The sequence below is a fragment of the Notothenia rossii genome, assembly GCF_949606895.1.
Source record: "Notothenia rossii genome assembly, chromosome: 5".
NCBI lineage: Eukaryota > Metazoa > Chordata > Actinopteri > Perciformes > Nototheniidae > Notothenia > Notothenia rossii.
Genome location: NC_136903.1, coordinates 18,855,854 through 18,876,525, shown reverse-complemented (window position 1 = coordinate 18,876,525; position 20,672 = coordinate 18,855,854). Strand labels below are relative to the sequence as shown.

Sequence of the window (20,672 nt, the reverse complement as noted above, 5' to 3'; positions counted from 1 at the left end):
AAGTATTTTAAGGGACACATTTAAATACAATTCATCACTTGACAAAAATGTTCAGAGGACTTTTAACCACTTCAAGCCTCTTCATGTCAAATGTATTTATTCACAGATCAATTATAATCATGCCTATTTTAAAAGATAACGTCTTTCTTTATTTAGAAGTATTTTTGGTATGGCTTTTTTACATTACTGATATGATTGATTGATTAATTAACCTGAAGCTAGCAAACCAATGTATTTCATTCAGTTATTTTTCATGGTGAAGGCCTGAGTTGTATCAATTTATAACTCCTGTTGCAATAGAAATTCACATAAAAAGATCAACCATTCAAACATGTAAGTTCACTTTTTAAATCGTATCACTTTGACCCTACCCGGCCCATAAACAATGTTGAACACAATTAAGAAATACTATTTTAAGTAAATGAATACAACTGGGTCAGATTAAAGCATGTGACTTGTGATTTACCTCTGTCACAGTGGAAATTGTATTAAATCCACATTGGTTGCAGGCGATGGTCTTGCATTCTGTGCAAGTATTGTAGTTGGGAGGATTTTTTGAGCCAATGTTAAGGTTGGCCTTACAGAGTGGACAGCCTGATGAATCAGCTTTTGGGGCATCTTGGATGTCGGTTGGTGCCTTGGGAGGCTCCGATGCATCTTTGTCTGCGTTGGTTTGTACGGTTGAAGGATCCTTTTTCAGCTGTTGTTTCTCTGCTCTCTTTTCAAGAGTTTGCGGGAGAGCCTCAGTATTCTTTGCAGGTAACGTTTTAGGAGAGGCTGGTGGTGTTGTTCTAGGAGAGACATGGGCTGTAGTGGACATCTTACGTGGAGTCGGTGGTGTCATTTTGGGTTCATCCTGGACAGCTGAGGTTATCAAAGTTGATGCCGAGTTCAAGAAAGATGAACCAAAGCCAAACATCTTCCCAGAAACGGACTCAGCAGACTTTGTTGCTGTTGGTTGTGTTTTAGGACCACCAAAACCAAAGAAGCCTCCTGATGCCTGGTTGGCAGGCTCAACCGGTGGTGGTACAGATTTGTCTGGAGAGGTACCAGCTTTTGGAGGATGTTGTTGGGGGGGCTTGCTTGCCACTTGATCTGGTGGAGGAGCAGACTTAGCAGAAGAAGTCACCGTTTGTGGAAGCTGCTGCGGGGATGGCTTTACTGCCTCTAAGATGGGTGGTGGAGTAGTAGATATAGCAGTAGAAGTCACCACTGCAGTCTGTTGTGGAGGTAGCTTTCCTTCACCTGGTACTGTTAAAGGTGGTGTAGATATAGAAGTAGGAGTATCAGATTTTGGAGGCTGTTGCTGGGGTGTACTGAGATGTCCTTTGGATGTCTCTTCTGAAGGCTTTTGTAAACCGGGTGAAACATCAGTTGTTGTGGTAGAGGACAGAGACGTTTTGTCAGGCAACGAAGCAGCTGCAGGTGAAACTTTCTTTGTTACAACACCAAGGTCTGGGGCTTCTGTGTCTTTGGTTGTGGAAACATCAACTAGCTCATCTGTAGGTGCAGCTCGTTTATGCATGTCCTCCTCAGAAGTTGACATAGGGGTTGCTTTCTTCTGTGTGGTGACAGGGACCTCTTTACTTGGTGAAGGTTTAGGTTTGATCATGGGAAGGCCTGGAGGTTCAGAAGCTCCGAGTGCTCTCTGCATCTGGCAGTTCAGACAAAGCCATTCCTTTTCCTGAAAAAACAAACAAAGACCATGAGTACAACCTTTGCATGTGTGAAAAAACAACTCTCAAAATAGCACTTTGTTAATCTAGTCCAAATATATACTTTAGCTGAAAGTCACAACATGGATTGAAAAAGAAAAACAGATTTCAATGTCCATAACATGTAATTAAAATAACAAGGAAAGTCAAACAGACACATTGAGAAGAATTAAGGCAAATTGAACTGTGTTTTTCTTGCTAAATTCCAACTAAAACGTGTGTCCAGTAAATCAGTAGACAATGTCTAACAATTCAACAAACTTTCCACCGACCAAAAATGGTAAATTACGGACTTATTATTATACATTAAGTGAAGTATTTAGTCATTTAATTACCTCTGTTGAATTTGGCGTAGGACTAAATCCACATTTGTTACAGACAGGGCTTTTGCATTCAGAACAAGTGTTGTAGTTGGGAAGATCTTTGGAGCCGATATTAAGTCCAATCTTACAAAGCGGACAGGTAGGTTGGACCGTTTTGAGAGCAGCCTGGGAGGATTCTGGTTCTGCAGGGACTGGAGGACCTTTCTCTACGGTGGCCTTTTCAGATGTAGGAACCTTGTCCTGCTGTTGTTCTAGTGGTAGGTCTGGATTTGTTGACTGTGCTACTGGAGGAGCAGACTCTTCGTTGAGGGCTTTCAGGGGCTGTGCTTCATCAGAGAAGATTGGTTGATCAGCTGGTTTCTGAACTATTTCAGCTGTCCCCTCTTTCTTTTCTAAAACTTCTTTAGGTAAAAGAGAACTTTGTGGAGTTATATCCTCTGACCCCTGGACAGACGTTTCAATATTCGTGTTGACAGGAGGAGCTTCAACAGGCTGTGGTTTGACATCTGTAGTCTCGATGATGGGGGCAGTAGAGATTGAAATCTCCTTGGTAGATGGTGAAGCAGTTTTCTCATCTTTTCTTGGGGCTGTAACTGTATGTGTGATTTCTTTTGCAGGTGGTGCAGCAGTGGTTGTTGTTTCTGTAATGACCGTTTGAAATGAAGCTTTAGTTTCTTCTTCCTTTTGTGGTAAACCTGGTGTTGGGCTGTCGGCCTTATTTTGATCTTGCACTTCTGCTTTTACACTGGAGATAGTGTCTTTCTGTATATTGGCAGTGACGTCTTTTTGGGCAGCAACAGGTGAGGGAGCTTTGTTGGGTGATGCCTGGGGTTTCATCAGTGGAGGGTCGACTGACTCAGCTGCTGTAATGGCTCTTTGCATCTGACAAGTCAGACACAACCACTCAATCTAAAAGGAAAAACATATTTTTGAGTAAGTGTGTCTGTAATTTTTTTTAGTTGAGAGTTCAATCATATATTTTAAATGTAAAATCAGACGTGTAGATATTATTACAATTATTATAATTACTAATATTATTATTATTATTATTACAAATCATTAATACACACATCTTGAGAACATATTACTTACTTCTGACACATTTGGCATAGGTTTAAATCCGCACTGGTTACAGACGGTGTTCTTGCATTCAGTGCAGTTGTTGTAGTTAGGTGGATCCTTGGACCCAACGTTGAGTTGGACCTTACAGAGTGGACAGGTAGACTGGCCTGGTTTGACAGCTACTTGCGGAGCTGCTGCAGCCTTTGGAGGCTCTGATGGAGCTTTGTCCACTTTGGCCTCTACTGATGGAGGTGTCTTGGTCTCTTTGGGTTGTTCTGGTTTTGTCTGTTGTTCTCTCCTCTGAGCTGCAGGGGATCTGATCTCTTTTGCTGCAGACATCTTGGGTGAAACTGGTGGAGTAGTCTTGGGCTGGTCCTGAACAGCTGAGGTAATCAAAGTAGATGCAGAACTGAAGATGGAAGAACCAAAGCCAAACATTTTCCCAGTGCCTGACTCTGCTGGCTTTGTAGCCTCAGGTTGAGATTTATCACCACCAAAACCAAAGAAGCCTCCTGACTCTCGCCGTGTTGCTGCTGCAGCATTACTTTGTTTACGTTCAGTTTGCCTTGTCTGGTCAGGTGATTTATTAGGAGCTGGAGTTTTCTGAGGCTCCTGTGGATGCTTTTGAGGTGGAACTGGGCTGGGCTGTTTCTTCTCCTCTGGCTTGCTAGCTGCTTCTACTGTAGCTGGCTGTGGTGTTGCTGGAAGTGTCTTCTGAGTTAAGTCCTTCTCTTCAGGTTCAGCTGGGCTGAGGATGTCTTTCTCTTGTGGTTTTGCAGTTATCTGTGAGTTGACAAAATCAACTCCTGGGGGCTGTATTGCTCCTACAGCCCGCTGCGTCTGACAGGTGAGACAGAGCCACTCCTTCACCTAAATAAGAAAAAATAGTTCAATTAGAAAGTGTTTTGAAAAATCTGTATAATGTTAATATATACAATTATGCATTGAGTAATTGTGGTTGGATTCCAGCAGCAGTTAATAGTCTAGTTAAAAAAATGAATGGGGGTTTCTATCTTTCATATTCCAAGAAAATAATGTGTGAATGCACGCATAATTAAAACATATGAAGAGCCATCAAGTGAAACTTTTTTTTAAAAGAAGCAATTTGGGTGCAATTCTATACAGCCAGTCAATAGTCTGATGTGAAATTAAATGTGTTCATATATGTATTTGTTTTATGTTGTCTTACCCCTGTTTCATTTGGCAAAGGGTTAAATCCACACTGGTTACAGACGGTGTTCTTGCATTCAGTGCAGCTGTTGTAGTTAGGTGGATCCTTGGACCCCACGTTGAGTTGGACCTTACAGAGTGGACAGGTAGACTGGCCTGGTTTGACAGCTACTTGCGGAGCTGCTGCAGCCTTTGGAGGCTCTGATGGAGCTTTGTCCACTTTGGCCTGTTCTGATGGAGGTGTCTTGGTCTCTTGGGGTTGTTCTGGTTTTGTTTGTTGTTCTCTCCTCTGAGCTGCAGGGGATCTGATGTCTTTTGCTGCAGTCATCTTGGGAGACACTGGTGGAGTAGTCTTGGGCTGGTCCTGAACAGCTGAGGTAATCAAAGTAGATGCAGAACTGAAGATGGAAGAACCAAAGCCAAACATTTTCCCAGTGCCTGACTCTGCTGGCTTTGCAGCATTGGGTTGAGCTTTACCACCACCAAAACCAAAGAAGCCTCCTGACTCTTGCTGTGTTGCTGCTGCAGCATTACTTTGTTTACGTTCACTCTGCCTTGTCTGGGCGGGTGATTTATTCGGACCTGGAGTTTTCTGAGGCTCGTGCATCCTCTTTGGAGAAGGAACTGGGCTGGGCTGTTTCTGATCCTCTTGCTTGTTAGCAGCTTCAGTTCCAGTTGGCTGTGGTGTTACAGAGGGTTTTCTCTGAGTTACATCCTTTTTCTCAGGTTCAGCTGAGCTGATCAAGTCTTTCTGTTGTTGTGCAGGTATCTGAGATTTGACAGAAGAAACTCCTTTGGGCTGTGTTGCTCCTACAGCCCGCTGCGTCTGGCAAGTAAGACACAGCCACTCCTTCAGCTGAAAAAAAAGAAAAAGAAAAGAAAGATTCCATTATAAAGTGTCACATTATCAGTGTATAAATACATTTTATAATAATGTTATACATTGAATTTGTTTTATAAATGTCAGCAGTTGTCACATATCTAGGAGAAAAGAGTAAATTGTGGATCCAATATGTATTGTTCCCAGAATGAAGGAAGGCATGCATAATTGTAAACAAGGAATAGCCTGCAAGGAACACTGTCAATAAAATAAATACGGCATAATTATTTACAGTCTTTAATCAAAGTGCTGTACATGTAATAAATACTACAATCACAATAAAAGACAATAAATTACAACAGATGTATAAAAAGCACAGGGAAAAGTCAGGAGTCGTGCTCCACTCTGACTAAAAGGCCAGGGAGAAGAAGTGTGTTTTAAGAGTAGATTTAAAAACCCCTAGGGTCTGGGCCGGCTAAGCAGGCTAATATAAAGGTTGTCTTACCGCTGTTTCATTTGGCAAAGGGTTAAATCCACACTGGTTACAGACGGTGTTCTTGCATTCAGTGCAGCTGTCGTAGTTAGGTGGATCCTTGGACCCCACGTTGAGTTGGACCTTACAGAGTGGACAGGTAGACTGGCCTGGTCTGAAAGCTACTTGCGAAGCTGCTGCAGCCTTTGGAGGCTCTGATGGAGCTTTGTCCACTTTGGCCTGTACTGATGGAGGTGTCTTGGTCTCTTGGGGTTGTTCTGGTTTTGTCTGTTGTTCTCTCCTCTGAGCTGCAGGGGATTTGATCTCTTTTGCTGCGGTCATCTTGGGAGACACTGGTGGAGTAGTCTTGGGCTGGTCCTGAACAGCTGAGGTAATCAAAGTAGATGCAGAACTGAAGATGGAAGAACCAAAGCCAAACATTTTCCCAGTGCTTGACTCTGCTGGCTTTGCAGCATCGGGTTGAGCTTTACCACCACCAAAACCAAAGAAGCCTCCTGACTCTTGCTGTGTTGCTGCTGTAGAAATACTCTGCTTACGTTCACCTTGCCTCGTCTGCTGTGGTGATTTATTAGGACCTGGAGTTTTCTGAGGCTCCTGCGTCCTCTTTGGCGATGGAACTGGGCTCAGTTGTTTCTGATCCTCTGGCTTGTTAGCAGTTTCCGCAGTAGTTGGCTGTGCTGTTTCAGAAGGTTTTTTAAGTACTGAATCTTTCCTTTCAGGTTCAGCTGGGCTGATGATGTCCTTTTTTTGGGTTGTTGCAGGTATCTGAGAGATGATAGGAGCAACTCCTGGGGGCTGTATTTCTCTTACAGCCCGCTGCGTCTGACAGGTGAGACACAGCCACTCCTTCACCTTAAAAGGAACAGAAGTACTGTTTAGTTAAAAAACTGTTTGGTTAAATGTGTATAATTATTTGTAATACATCCATGTTAAGCAATGATAACTGTCTGTTATATTTCGGCAACTGTTGTAAATCTATTAACCAAGAATAGGTGTACATTTTAATGTTTAATATTCCCCAAAAATAATAAGTGAATGCATGCAGAGTTGGAACACAATGGAAAGCCAGCAAGGGAAACTTTCAAAAAAGCATATTGTGTTATTAAAATCAGTATGTCAGAAGTTAGCTATAAAATAAAATATGTATTAGAAATTAATCATTTTCTGTCGTCTTACCCCTGTTTCATTTGGCATAGGTTTAAATCCACACTGGTTACAGACGGTGTTCTTGCATTCAGTGCAGTTGTTGTAATTAGGTGGATCCTTGGACCCCACGTTGAGTTGGACCTTACAGAGTGGACAGGTAGACTGGCCTGGTTTGAAAGCTACTTGCGGAGCTGCTGCAGCCTTTGGAGGCTCTGATGGAACTTTGTCCACTTTGGCCTGTTCTGATGGAGGTGTCTTGGTCTCTTGGGGTTGTTCTGGTTTTGTTTGTTGTTCTCTCTTCTGAGCTGCAGGGGATCTGATCTCTTTTGCTGCGGTCATCTTTGGAGAAACTGGTGGAGTAGTCTTGGGCTGGTCCTGAACAGCTGAGGTAATCAAAGTAGATGCAGAACTGAAGATGGAAGAACCAAAGCCAAACATTTTCCCAGTGCCGGACTCTGCTGGCTTTGTAGCCTCAGGTTGAGATTTATCACCACCAAAACCAAAGAAGCCTCCTGACTCTCGCCGTGTTGCTGATGCAGCATTACTTTGTTTACGTTCAGTTTGCCTTGTCTGGTCAGGTGATTTATCAGGAGCTGGAGTTTTCTGAGGCTCCTGTGGATGCTTTTGAGCTGGAACTGGGCTGGGCTGTTTCTTCTCCTCTGGCTTGCTAGCTGCTTCTACTGTAGCTGGCTGTGGTGTTGCTGGAAGTGTCTTCTGAGTTGAGTCCTTCTTTTCAGGTTCAGCTTGGCTGAGGATGTCTTTCTCTTGTGGTTTTGCAGGTATCTGAGATTTCACAGAAGCAACTCCTGGGGGCTGTATTGCTCCTACAGCCCGCTGCGTCTGACAGGTGAGACAGAGCCACTCCTTCACCTAAAAAATAAAAACGAAAAAAGTATTCAATTATAAACAGTTTGGTAAAATGTGTACAATGTTAATACATAAAAAATACACATTGAGTATTTTATTTTGTATTTCAGCAGGATTTGTTATTCTAGTAACAAAGAGTAAAAGTGGATTTCAATGTTTCATATTCCCAAAAGATTATGCGTGAATGCATGCATAATTTAAAACAATGAAGAGCCATCAAGTGAAACTTTAAAATAAGCAATTTGGTGTAATTCTAAACAGCCTGTCAACAGTCAATAACAAGTGAAATTAAATATGCGTTCATATATGTATTTGTTCTCTGTCGCCTTACCTCTGTTTCATTTGGCAAAGGGTTAAATCCACACTGGTTACAGACGGTGTTCTTGCATTCAGTGCAGTTGTTGTAGTTAGGTGGATCCTTGGACCCCACATTGAGTTGGACCTTACAGAGTGGACAGGTAGACTGGCCTGGTTTGAAAGATACTTGCGGAGCTGCTGCAGCCTTTGGAGGCTCTGATGGAGCTTTGTCCACTTTGGCCTGTACTGATGGAGGTGTCTTGGTCTCTTGGGGTTGTTCTGGTTTTGTTTGTTGTTCTCTCCTCTGAGCTGCAGGGGATTCGATCTCTTTTGCTGCGGTCATCTTGGGAGACACTGGTGGAGTAGTCTTGGGCTGGTCCTGAACAGCTGAGGTAATCAAAGTAGATGCAGAACTGAAGATGGAAGAACCAAAGCCAAACATTTTCCCAGTGCCTGACTCTGCTGGCTTTGTAGCATCAGGTTGAGTTTTACCACCACCAAAACCAAAGAACCCTCCTGACTCTTGCTGTGTTGCTGCTGTAGAAATACTCTGCTTACGTTCACCTTGCCTCGTCTGCTGTGGTGATTTATTAGGACCTGGAGTTTGCTGAGGCTCCTGCGTCCTCTTTGGAGAGGGAACTGGACTTGGCTGTTTGTGATCCTTTGGCTTGTCAGCAGTTTCTACTGTAGCTGGCTGTGCTGTTTCAGAAGGTTTTTTCTGGGTTGAATCCTTTTTAGGTTCAGCTGGGCTGATGATGTCTTTCTTTTGGGGTGTTGCAGGTATCTGAGAGTTCACAGGATTAGCTCCTTGGGGCTGTGTTGCTCCTACAGCCCGCTGCGTTTGGCAGGTGAGACACAGCCACTCCTTTACCTATAAAAGAACATAAAAAAAAGTTCAGTTCAAAACTGTTTGGTTAAATGTGTGTAATTATTTGTAATACATCCATCTCAACCAATGATAACTTTCTGTTATATTTGAGCAACTGTTTTACATTTAGTAACAAAGAGTCAGGGTAGATTTTAATGTTCAACATTCCCCCCAACAAATAAGTGAATGCACGCGTAATTTAAACAAAATTGAAAGCAAGTAAAAGAAAACTTTCAAAAAAGCTTATGGTGTTAATAAAATCAGACTGTCAGCAGTTCAAATGAACATAAAGTATGTAAAAAGTTGTTATTATTTTGTGTCGTCTTACCGCTGTTTCATTTGGCAAAGTGTTAAATCCACACTGGTTACAGACGGTGTTCTTGCATTCAGTGCAGCTGTTGTAGTTAGGTGGATCCTTGGACCCCACGTTGAGTTGGACCTTACAGAGTGGACAGGTAGACTGGCCTGGTTTGAAAGCTACTTGCGAAGCTGCTGCAGCCTTTGGAGGCTCTGATGGAGCTTTCTCCACTTTGGCCTGTACTGATGGAGGTGTCTTGGTCTCTTGGGGTTGTTCTGGTTTTGTTTGTGGTTCTCTCTTCTGAGCTGCAGGGGATCTGATGTCTTTTGCTGCAGACATCTTGGGTGAAACTGGTGGAGTAGTCTTAGGCTGGTCCTGAACAGCGGAGGTAATCAAAGTAGATGCAGAACTGAAGATGGAAGAACCAAAGCCAAACATTTTCCCAGTGCCGGACTCTGCTGGCTTTGTAGCCTCAGGTTGAGATTTATCACCACCAAAACCAAAGAAGCCTCCTGACTCTCGCCGTGTTGCTGCTGCAGCATTACTTTGTTTCCGTTCAGTTTGCCTTGTCTGGTCAGGTGATTTATTAGGAGCTGGAGTTTTCTGAGGCTCCTGTGGATGCTTTTGAGCTGGAACTGGGCTGGGCTGTTTCTTCTCCTCTGGCTTGCTAGCTGCTTCTACTGTAGCTGGCTGTGGTGTTGCTGGAAGTGTCTCCTGAGTTGAGTCCTTCTTTTCAGGTTCAGCTGAGCTGAGGATGTCTTTCTCTTGTGGTTTTGCAGGTATCTGAGATTTCACAGAAGCAACTCCTGGGGGCTGTATTGCTCCTACAGCCCGCTGCGTCTGACAGGTGAGACAGAGCCACTCCTTCACCTAAAAAATAGTAGAAAAAATAAGTTCCATTATAAATTATCAGGTATTCTATGTACTTTGTTTAATCCTTGAAAACAATGAATATTCTCTGTTACATTTCATCAGCTGGTATAAATCGAGTAACAAAGAGCCAATAGGGATTTCAACGTTTAATATTGCCAGAAAATAATAAGTGAATGCATGTATCATTTTTACACAATGACTACCGTATGCAGAGAGGGAAATTTTCCAAAAAAGCACAGATGATGTAACTCTTAACTGACTGTCAGCAGTCCATAGTAAGATTAAATATGTATTACAAAATATATCTATTTCCTCTAGTCTTACCCCTGTTTCACTTGGCAACGTGTTAAATCCACACTGGTTACAGACGGTGTTCTTGCATTCAGTGCAGTTGTTGTAGTTAGGTGGATCCTTGGACCCCACGTTGAGTTGGACCTTACAGAGTGGACAGGTAGACTGGCCTGGTCTGAAAGCTACTTGCGGAGCTGCTGCAGCCTTTGGAGGCTCTGATGGAGCTTTGTCCACTTTGGCCTGTACTGAAGGAGGTGTCTTGGTCTCTTGGGGTTGTTCTGGTTTTGTCTGTTGTTCTCTCCTCTGAGCTGCAGGGGATCTGATCTCTTTTGCTGCGGTCATCTTTGGAGACACTGGTGGAGTAGTCTTGGGCTGGTCCTGAACAGCTGAGGTAATCAAAGTCGATGCAGAACTGAAGATGGAAGAACCAAAGCCAAACATTTTCCCAGTGCCTGACTCTGCTGGCTTTGCAGCATCAGGTTGAGCTTTACCACCACCAAAACCAAAGAAGCCTCCTGACTCTTGCTGTGTTGCTGCTGCAGCATTACTTTGTTTACGTTCACTCTGCCTTGTCTGGGCGGGTGATTTATTCGGACCTGGAGTTTTCTGAGGCTCGTGCATCCTCTTTGGAGAAGGAACTGGGCTGGGCTGTTTCTGATCCTCTTGCTTGTTAGCAGCTTCAGTTCCAGTTGGCTGTGGTGTTACAGAGGGTTTTCTCTGAGTTACATCCTTTTTCTCAGGTTCAGCTTTGCTGATCAAGTCTTTTTTTTGTTGTGCAGGTATCTGAGATTTGACAGAAGAAACTCCTTTGGGCTGTGTTGCTCCTACAGCCCGCTGCGTCTGGCAAGTAAGACACAGCCACTCCTTCAGCTGAAAAAAAGAAAAAGAAAAGAAAGATTCTGATATATTAAGTGTTGCATTATCAGTGTATAAATACATTTTATAATAATATTATACATTGAACATTATGTATACATTTGAGCAGTTGTCACATATCTAATAGAAAAGAGCTAATTGTGGATCCAATATTTATTGTTCCCAGAATAAAGGAAGGCATGCATAATTGTAAACAAGGAATAGCCTGCAAGGAACACTTTCAATAAAAACAAATGCAGCATCATTCTTTACAGTCTTTAAGCAGGCTAATATAAAGGTTGTCTTACCGCTGTTTCATTTGGCAAAGGGTTAAATCCACACTGGTTACAGACGGTGTTCTTGCATTCAGTGCAGCTGTTGTAGTTAGGTGGATCCTTGGACCCCACGTTGAGTTGGACCTTACAGAGTGGACAGGTAGACTGGCCTGGTTTGAAAGCTACTTGCGAAGCTGCTGCAGCCTTTGGAGGCTCTGATGGAGCTTTGTCCACTTTGGCCTGTTCTGATGGAGGTGTCTTGGTCTCTTGGGGTTGTTCTGGTTTTGTCTGTTGTTCTCTCCTCTGAGCTGCAGGGGATCTGATGTCTTTTGCTGCGGTCATCTTGGGAGACACTGGTGGAGTAGTCTTAGGCTGGTCCTGAACAGCTGAGGTAATCAAAGTAGATGCAGAACTGAAGATGGAAGAACCAAAGCCAAACATTTTCCCAGTGCCTGACTCTGCTGGCTTTGCAGCATCGGGTTGAGCTTTACCACCACCAAAACCAAAGAAGCCTCCTGACTCTTGCTGTGTTGCTGCTGCAGCATTACTTTGTTTACGTTCGGTTTGATTATTTATCCCAGGCTTTGCAGCATCAAGTTGTTTATCACCAGGTTGGCTTGCCTGATCTGGTGGCTTGTTTGGTCTTGTCTTTTGTCTTTCCTCTGGTGTTTTATGATCAGATTCTTGGCTCGCCTGTTTCAATGGAGCAGTACCAGCTTCAGGTTTGCCTGGCTTAACTGATGGAGTAGATTCTTTTCTCTGTGGTGAGACTGCAGCAGGTGAAGGAACTTTAGGAACTGCTTGGGAGTTCATTGCTGGAGGGGGCTCAGATGCTTCAACTGCTCTTTTCATCTGACAGTTAAGACATAGCCACTCGTTTTCCTAAAATACAAGAGATAACAGTTATTTGTTGGTTTGGATTTGGAAATTGCAATAATTCACAAAAATGTAAGTACTTAGGAAAACACACTCCTAAAAACTGCACTACAGGTCATTTGAACACATTCACAGATGAATACACAATCATGCATACATGCATATAGTACATTTGGAAATAAATGTTCTGCTATTGTATTCCATTACGTACCTTTCCTATAGGTATTGGGTTGAATCCACATTGGCTACAGACAGTAGTTTTGCACTCAGTGCAGGTGTTGTAGTTTGGAGGGTCCTTGGAACTCATGTTAAGCTCAACCTTACACAGTGGACAGGTGGCTTTACTTCCTTTAGAAGATGTTTGGGAGATTGCTGATGCCCTTGGTAGCTGTAATGGAGCTTTGTCCTCTTTGCTCTGGTGGGATTCTTCTGGTTTTCTCCCCTGCTCTGGTTTCCGACTAAGAGTTTTGGGCTCTCTTGCTGGTGACATTTTGGGGGAAGCTGTAGGTGTACTTCTCGGAGAAATCTTGGGACCAGCAGACATCTTACGAGAACCTGGAGGGGTAGTACTTGATACTTCCTGAACAGCAGATGATACCAAAGTGGATGCTGAGCTGAAAATGGAGGAACCAAATCCAAACATTTTCCCAGTCACAGACTCTGTTGTTTTTGAAGCCTCAGGCCCTGTTTTAGGACCACTCAAGCCAATTGGGTTTCCTAACTCCCCCTTTGTGTCTGGGGTGATCTTACTCGGGTTAAGTTCAGGTTCACTTATCTTGTCAGTTGGTTTCTGAGAATCCCCTGTGATACCGAGAGGATTTTTCTGAACAGGAGTTGGGCTAGCCTTTGGGTCACGGTCTGGTCCTTTTGCAGCCTTAGTTTCCTTTGTTACTGCTGCAGCCTGTGCCTTCAGCAGAGAACCTGGTTTGGGACTCCCTTTCTCTTGAAGTGTATCGAGCCCCTGATTCTGGAGCTTTGAAGGTGCATCAGATTTATTTCGAGTTTCCACTTGATTAGAAGCTTTTATCTTCTGATGTCCAGCAGATGGAGAAATGCTGTCAGCTGATTTCATTGGAGGTCCCGTGCGTTCGGATGCACTAAGAGCCCTCTGCATCTGACAGTTCAGGCATAACCAATGTTTTACCTGCAAACAGAAAAATCAATATGAAACATTTGCTAAACCTTCATGCAATCATTTTACAATGTTAAACTGATGTACCTTATATGTTTTATGGTGGTCAACTATGGTCTACCATAAGTCAACATTATTTCATTATTTTGCTTTTTTCTTTAGTTTTAAAGTTAATTGGGAAAATGTGTTGTATTACCTCTGAATTATTTGGCACTGGATTAAATCCACATTGGTTGCAGACAGTATTCTTGCATTCGGTGCAGTTGTTGTAGTTTGGAGGTTCCTTGGAGCCAAAGTTGAGTTCCACCTTACAGAGTGGGCAGGTAGATTGGCCTGCCTTGTGAGCTGCTGCATCTTTTGGAACCTCTGATGGAACTTTTCCTACTTTGGCTTGGGGTGATGGAGAAGTTCCGGGCTGCATTTTCTTTACCTCTTGCCCTTGTTTGTGAGCAAGAGGTGATTTTGGTGCTTCTGTGCGAGGCATTTTAGGAGAAACTAGAGGTGTCGTTTTAGAATCAGATGCAGAACTAAAGCTGGACGTACCAAATCCAAACATTTTTCCACCAAGGGACTCAGCAGGCTTTGCATCAGGTTGAGCTTTAGGACTGCCAAATCCAAATAACTTTCCAGATTCCTCTTGTGAAGTTGTAGTAGTAGTTTTCTGAACAGGAGATGGGCTGACCTGTTTCGGACTTTCTGGAAGTTTCACGACTTTAGCCGTTGCTGGCTGCTCAGCTGGTATTGGTGGTTTCCTCTGAGGGGAGCCTGGTGCTGAGGTGTTCTTTATTTTGGATTCAGTGAGTGTTTGAGTGTCTATCTTTTGAGGTTTAACCAGTTGGGGAGTTGCCTTATTTATGGCTGATGCAGGGACTTTATTTGGTGAAGCCTGTAGTTTCATCATGGGAGTTCCTGGTGGCTCAGCTGCTCCTAGTGCTCTCTGCATCTGGCAGTTGAGACATAACCACTCCTGCACCTAGTAGAGCAAACAGTAAATGGGTACAATTAAAATCCTGTTGTTGTACAATAGGAAGGAGTTTACCAATAATAATTACAAACAAGAATACCATTATTAAATAAAAATGCAACAATCATTGTTCAATTGCTTTTTCTGTAATCAACAATAAACTTGTCTTACCTCTTTAACATTTGGCATCGGATTAAATCCACATTGGTTACAGACAGTATTTTTGCAATCTGTACAGGTGTTGTAGTTGGGAGGATCTTGCGAGCCCACATTTAGTTCCAGTTTACAGAGAGGACAGGTAGAGTGTCCTGCTTTAGAAACAACTGGGGTAGCTGACGGAAGTTTGTCCGCTTTCGTCTGCACTGATTGCGAAGCCTTGGTCAGCTGGGGTTGTCCTGGTTTTGTCTCCTGTCCTGTTTTCGTCGCAATGGGTGATTTTGAATCCTTTGTGGTAGGCAATTTGGGAGAAAGTGGGGGTGTCATTTTTGGATCATCCTGAACAGCTGAGGTTATCAATGTGGATGCAGAATTGAAAATGGAGGAGCCAAAACCCATCATCTTCCCAGTCACTGCAGGTTTTGCAGCATCAGGCTGACTTTTAGGACCACCGAATCCGAAAAATCCCCCTGACTCTTGTTGTGTAGATGCAGTGGCATTTCCCTTCTTTTGTGACATTTGGCTTGTCTGGTCTGGTTGTTTCTGAGGACCTGCCTTTCGGCTGTCTTGAGGGGTTTTCTGACCAGGAGCTGTGCTCGCTGGTCTTTTAGCAGCTTCAGTCTTGTCTGGTGCAGCAGTCTTTTGTAGTGAAGGTTGCCCTGGGCCTTCCTGGGCTCGTTTCACCTGGCAGTTTAGACAAAGCCACTCCTTTCCCTTCAAAAACAAACAAAAACAAACACACATTAATAACATATACACATGCATGTTTTAATGATAACAAACCAAAGCTTTAAATTAAAAATAGAAGTGCAGAGGCTGGTTGAATTATCCTATTCTTAAGAGAAAATTACACACACACACACACACAGAATTATTCATGGTATACAGTGAGCAAACTCTGTGGATGGCTATGGTAATTAAGATCAAAATCTTGATTTACTGTATGATGTAAGAATCACCCAACAAAGCTCATTCCTTTGTTGTGCTTTTGGTAACATCCACTATTTGTTGCAGCATTTCAGAAAAGTGAGTATTTCATGTTTGTATTTAATTTAGTGTGTGCTTGATGAAGTAAATTAATTATATCACCACAAAAGTCCAAATGTAAGCTTTTAAAAAAGTAAGCCAGGTGACGGTAATCGCAAAGTTTCAGTGGTGTAGACTATACATGTTAAAACATCCACTTCAAAGCAGGCTTGCAAAATCCACATAAGGATCTCTCCTCCCTGGTCTTGGTTCATCACCGTTGAAGTCATTGGTTGGAGCAGTATTAAATGATCAAGTAGCCTTGGACTGTCCTTGGGAAGGTAGCCTACTAACTGTGCATTGTATTACAGAGTCAAGTGTCATGTCCCTTGTGCTTTAATATGCAATGTCTAATTACCTTGGACATTGTGTGTGTGTGTGTGTGTGTGTGTGTGTGTGTGTGTGTGTGTGTGTGTGTGTGTGTGTGTGTGTGTGTGTGTGTGTGTGTGTGTGTGTGTGTGTGTGTGTGTGTGTGTGTGTGTGTGTGTGTGTGTGTGTGTGTGTGTGTGTGTGTGTGTGTCTACTAGGGGTTGTGTGTAACTGAATCAGCTTAACGGTTCTGTAAGACCAATCTGATCGCTCAGACAACAACAACAACAAATTGCCTCAACAACTATTAGGATGACATAGCGACGTATGTAGCATTTTTTAGATTAACTTATATGTATTTGTTTGTAAGTCATTAGTTAATTCGGTAATGAATTGAATAAATATCACACATACAGTTTCTTACCTCATTGACATTTGGCAAGGGGTTAAATCCACATTGGTTGCAGACGGTGCTTTTGCAATCAGTGCAGGTATTATAGTTGGGAGGATCCTTCGAGCCCATATTGAGCATCACCTTACAGATTGGACAAGTGCATTGACCTCCTTTAGGAGCATTGTGGGAAGCTGCTGTTGCCTTTGGAGTCTCTGATTGAGCATTTTCCACTTTGACCTGTCCTGCTGGACTGGCTTTGGCTTGCAGGGGTTGCTCTTGTTTATTGTCTTGCACTGACTTTTGGACAGCTGCAGGTTTGGTCTCCTTTGTAGACTGCATTTTGGGCGAAACTGGTGGTGTAGTTTTTGACTCATCCTGTACAGCTGAGGCTATCAAAGTAGATGCAGAACTAAAAATGGAGGAACCAAAACCAAACATCTTCCCACTCACTGACTCCTCTGGCTTTGCAGCTTCAGTTTTAGCACCGCCAAAGCCAAATAAACCTCCTGACTCCTGCTTGGCACTGCTTTGCTTGCGCCCAGTTTGACTTATCTGGTCTGGTTGTTGAGGCCCTGATGTTCTCTGGGCCTCAGGTGTCATTTTGTGAACAGAAGCAGGACTGGCCTGCTTTTGAATGTCTGATCCTTTAGCAGCTTCACCCTTGGCTTGCACTTCTGCCGAAGTAGACTGCATTTTCTGAGGTGAACCAGCTCCTGACATCTCTTTTTTGACAGGTGCAGCAGGCGATGGTGTCTGGTTTTGAGCAGCAGACACTTTGTTGGGAATGGGCTTTTTCATGGAAGGTCCCGGTGGTTCAGAAAATCCTTGGGCTCTCTTTACCTGGCAGGTTAGACAAAGCCACTCACGCCCCTATAGACAAAAAAAGAAGAAGAAGATAGATACATTGTTACAACAATTACCTATTAATGCACACAAAGTACAAGATTAAAATGCACAGCTCAAACTAATATTTAAGTGGGATCACACATACAGTATATGTCATAACTTGAAACATTAGATAACATAACAATAAACATTTTAACATGTTTAAATCTTATTCTAATTGAAAACAAATCAGAAAGGTGATGTTTTTTTTAACAATAAGTGCAATGGTAAAGATATGGTGCAGTGTTTAATTGTAGTGAAACTTTTAGCAAATAAGATTGCACTACATCCACACTTATTGTGTTTGATATCAGTGAATTGACACAACAGCAACTGCAGTGCATAGCAGAGTCATTTTCAATTGTCAATAAAAAAAAACATTATTAATAGCAAACATGTTAACTGTAACATAGTATAAACATACCGTTTACTTTACAATAAGCGCAATATATGCGCATTTAGTTTGAAAAAAGCATAAAAAGACGGATAAGAAATTACAAAAAAACTGATTAACTTCTTACTTCTGAGCGAATACTTACATCTGAGTCAGGAGGGCTGAAGCCGCAGAAGCTGCACACTTCAGTTTTACACTGTGTACATGTTTTATGGTTGGGTGGTTCCTTGGTGTGCATGTTAAGTTCTGTTGTCTTACACACTGGGCAAAGGGTATTAGCTACTGCCTTTGACTGCGATCCAGCTTTGGTTGGTCCCGGTGATGAAGACCCTACTTGGGACAGGCCAGGTCCCTTAGGGCCTTGTGGCTGAGATCCCGGCTTATTTGAGGACTGCTGGGGTGTAGTCCTGAAACTTTGCTGCTGTTGTCCCACCTTAGGTGAGCCCTGTTGTTGCTGTGGGAGTTTTGGTGAGCCATGTTGTTGTTGTTGTTGTTGTTGTTGTCCAATTCTTGGTGACCCCTGTGGTTGCTGTCCTACTTTAGGTGACCCTTGCTGTGACCCAGCCTTTGTGGACTCTTGCAACCCAGTCTTTGCTGGCTGTTGTTGCTGTGCACCTGTCTTAGAGGGCTCTTGTGTTTGCATCCCTGTTTTAGGTGGAACCTGTTGTTGTGAAGATGCCTTTGGAGATCCTGGTTGAACTCCACTCTTATTCACAATCTGCGGTTGACCTCCAGGCTTAGGTGAATCTTGCTGTGGTGGCCCCTTTGGAAGATCTTTTTGTGACTGCCCTTTTAGATGACCTTCAGGCTGTGTTCCTGCCTTTTGAGTAACTTTTTGCCCCCCAGGCTTGTTTTGAGGTGCAGTCTGTCCATTCCCATGCAACTGTGGTGAGCCTTGTTTAGGAAGAGGCTGGCCCGTTTGCATAGGAGGGCCCTGGCCTGATTTTTGGGGTCCATGCTGCTGTTGAGGGCCTTTGCCAGGGCCTGCTCCTGGCTGCTTTTCTCCAGGTGGCGTCACTCCCTGCTGGGAAGGTCCTTTCTTATTCTTATCCCCCTCCCCATCATTTCCAAATAAACCAAACTTATTCACAGCAGAGGACACAGCATTGAGGGGGTTGGCCCCACTAAGGAATTTGGAGGAGAACATAGCCGGGTCCTCCTCCTCCTCGTCCTCCTCACAGGAACTTGAGTCTACAGGACTGTCGGAGTCCGAACAGGAGCTGTCGCCTCTCTGTCCTGGCTCTCCCGCAGAGGCCTTAGGGGGGGCTGGCTCTGGAACTGTGGAGAGGGCATCTACAGCCCCGCTGCTGCTGCCAATGCTGCTGCTGCTGCTGCTCCCTGGGCTCTCCTCTGGCTCATCATCTACATCAGACTTCCTAAATGCATGAGAAACAGACAAAGAGGAAATGTGAGTTCACAAGAGACAAGAGAAGCATGATCATTTGTGAACCACATTTGCAGTACTGTCTGAGCCAATATGCTGTCTGGTAAACAAAATAAAAACCTGCTGCACCAGCGTACTAAGTATAATGGATGCAGGGGAAACATATTATCACTCCTTCAATGAATTGCTTTCTAAGATTTTCCAATACTGTAGCCTACTATACATAATTCACATCTCTAAAAACTCCAAACACATACTATTATGGTTGTATCTATATCCTATACCGGCATATTTTACAGTAGAGGAATTTACATGTGGACACACTGTAAATGTGAAAAATGTGCATCTGTGACACAACACAGAGCTTGATAAATAAAATCCCGTTTGACACGATTATCATTTGCATAGCAATTGTCGCCTCTATACGGAGAAAGCCATTAATGATTCAGCCTCACACTTTGATTTACTCTGCCTCGACTGTTGCTTTCAGGACCATGGATAGAGTCAGAGCCGCTCTGTTGATCACAGCATACACAAGCCTCAGAGATCCCTTTCAACCAGCCATACGGCACAGAGCAATGTGCAACACAGGAGGCGGATATCGCTTTCAATAGAGCCGGCTACTACAAACCCAAATCAAGTGACCATTCAAGGTGTACTCACAGGTTACAATCTTTCTTCCGCCGTAGAATAATTTGTATTTATGACAGGGCATTCCATGTTATTCATCACTCAAATACGACCCAGTGTCGGGGAGAGAAAAATGTCATGCAGTAGGATGTTTTACAGCAGCATGACGAGTAAACATAGCGCTCTCTTTACAGAAACTGCAGGCACATCCGGGTAGGGGCCCATCACATAATCCATGGGAAGTGGAAACGAATACTTTCCTTTACAAAAGCAACATCATTTTTACATAACAGCTGGATTTAACGTGAAGTCTACTACGCTCAGCCCCACGGGCAGCAGCGGTTCATCCAGAGGCGGTTAAGAGGATCTGATGTAGAATGTAGCCTACTCGAAATAAAAAAAAGCACCATGCATTTCCTTCGACTACTGAACCCGATAACATTCTAGACCGCAGATGGTACGAGGTGATGACAGCTCCGTGCAAACGGGTGACCGGAGAGAAAAGGGAAGAGAAAAACCCATTATCACCTATTTGTGTGCCCTTGACCGGGAGTCTGTTGAAGAAGTCTAAATGTATTCCAATCTGGAGATATTTAAAACCGGCTGAAATAAGCGAGGTAAACCAGCTAAAGCCATGTCATAGGAAACATCTCCTGAATTACCATCTGTTCTTCGCTCTGTGCCCCCCTCACTCATCTCCTCCCATCCTGCAGCCAAGCATCCTTCAACCTCGACGGACACAATGTCAAACACTGAAGCGCGGTATTCCCGTGAAAGCGAAGGAAACTGTACCTTCATCGACAGCAGATCTGTCTCCCTATCCTCGCCAAAAGCTCCTCGGATATCCCCTGTCCGTGTCTGTCTGATCGCCAAGGGATGGAGGGCACAGGGCAGCCGATAGAGAGCGATCAGCATCCACTCCGCCCCCCAATCCAGTGCTCATGCGCCACATCTGACAGGTGATCACAATATATATCACGTACGGAAATTGAAATTAAAGGGGACAAGGCGATTTATTTCCCCGGAGTCACGTGTGATCAGCGTCGATGTCTTTAAGATTTACCCTCCTGCGTGATATGTTGCACATTTTCACAGAGACCGTTGACATGTTTAAAATGTCGCTATAGTGATCATGAGCAGTATAGAGGGTTAATGTGAAATTAGCTCCA

General features: G+C 43.6%; 2 protein-coding genes across 2 annotated transcripts in view; both read right to left on the bottom strand.

The window, feature by feature from the left end:
* Positions 1–1,546, bottom strand: part of LOC307038758 (uncharacterized protein) — a gene marked incomplete at its 5' end in the record, with an annotated part of 46,200 nt that extends 44,654 nt beyond the window's left edge. Inside the window, one exon of the mRNA XM_079680437.1 lies at positions 467–1,546. Within this exon, the coding sequence (XP_079536563.1) occupies positions 467–1,546 (1,080 nt within the window). The remainder of the gene's footprint in view (positions 1–466) is intronic.
* Positions 1,547–2,874: 1,328 nt separating this feature from the next.
* On the bottom strand, positions 2,875–20,395 carry LOC307038757 (uncharacterized protein; the record flags this gene model as incomplete). The annotated part of the gene is made up of 15 exons (XM_079680436.1): positions 20,296–20,395; positions 17,635–18,865; positions 16,241–17,080; positions 14,497–15,195; positions 13,558–14,334; positions 12,441–13,373; positions 11,387–12,235; positions 10,257–11,093; positions 9,090–9,929; positions 7,928–8,764; positions 6,760–7,599; positions 5,596–6,435; positions 4,290–5,126; positions 3,138–3,970; positions 2,875–2,920 (listed from the first exon to the last, which is right to left on the bottom strand). The coding sequence occupies exons 2-15, from the start codon at positions 18,634–18,636 to the stop codon at positions 2,875–2,877; spliced, it is 11,010 nt and encodes a 3,669-aa protein (XP_079536562.1). The 5' UTR covers positions 18,637–18,865; positions 20,296–20,395.
* Between the last annotated feature and the right edge of the window lie 277 nt (positions 20,396–20,672).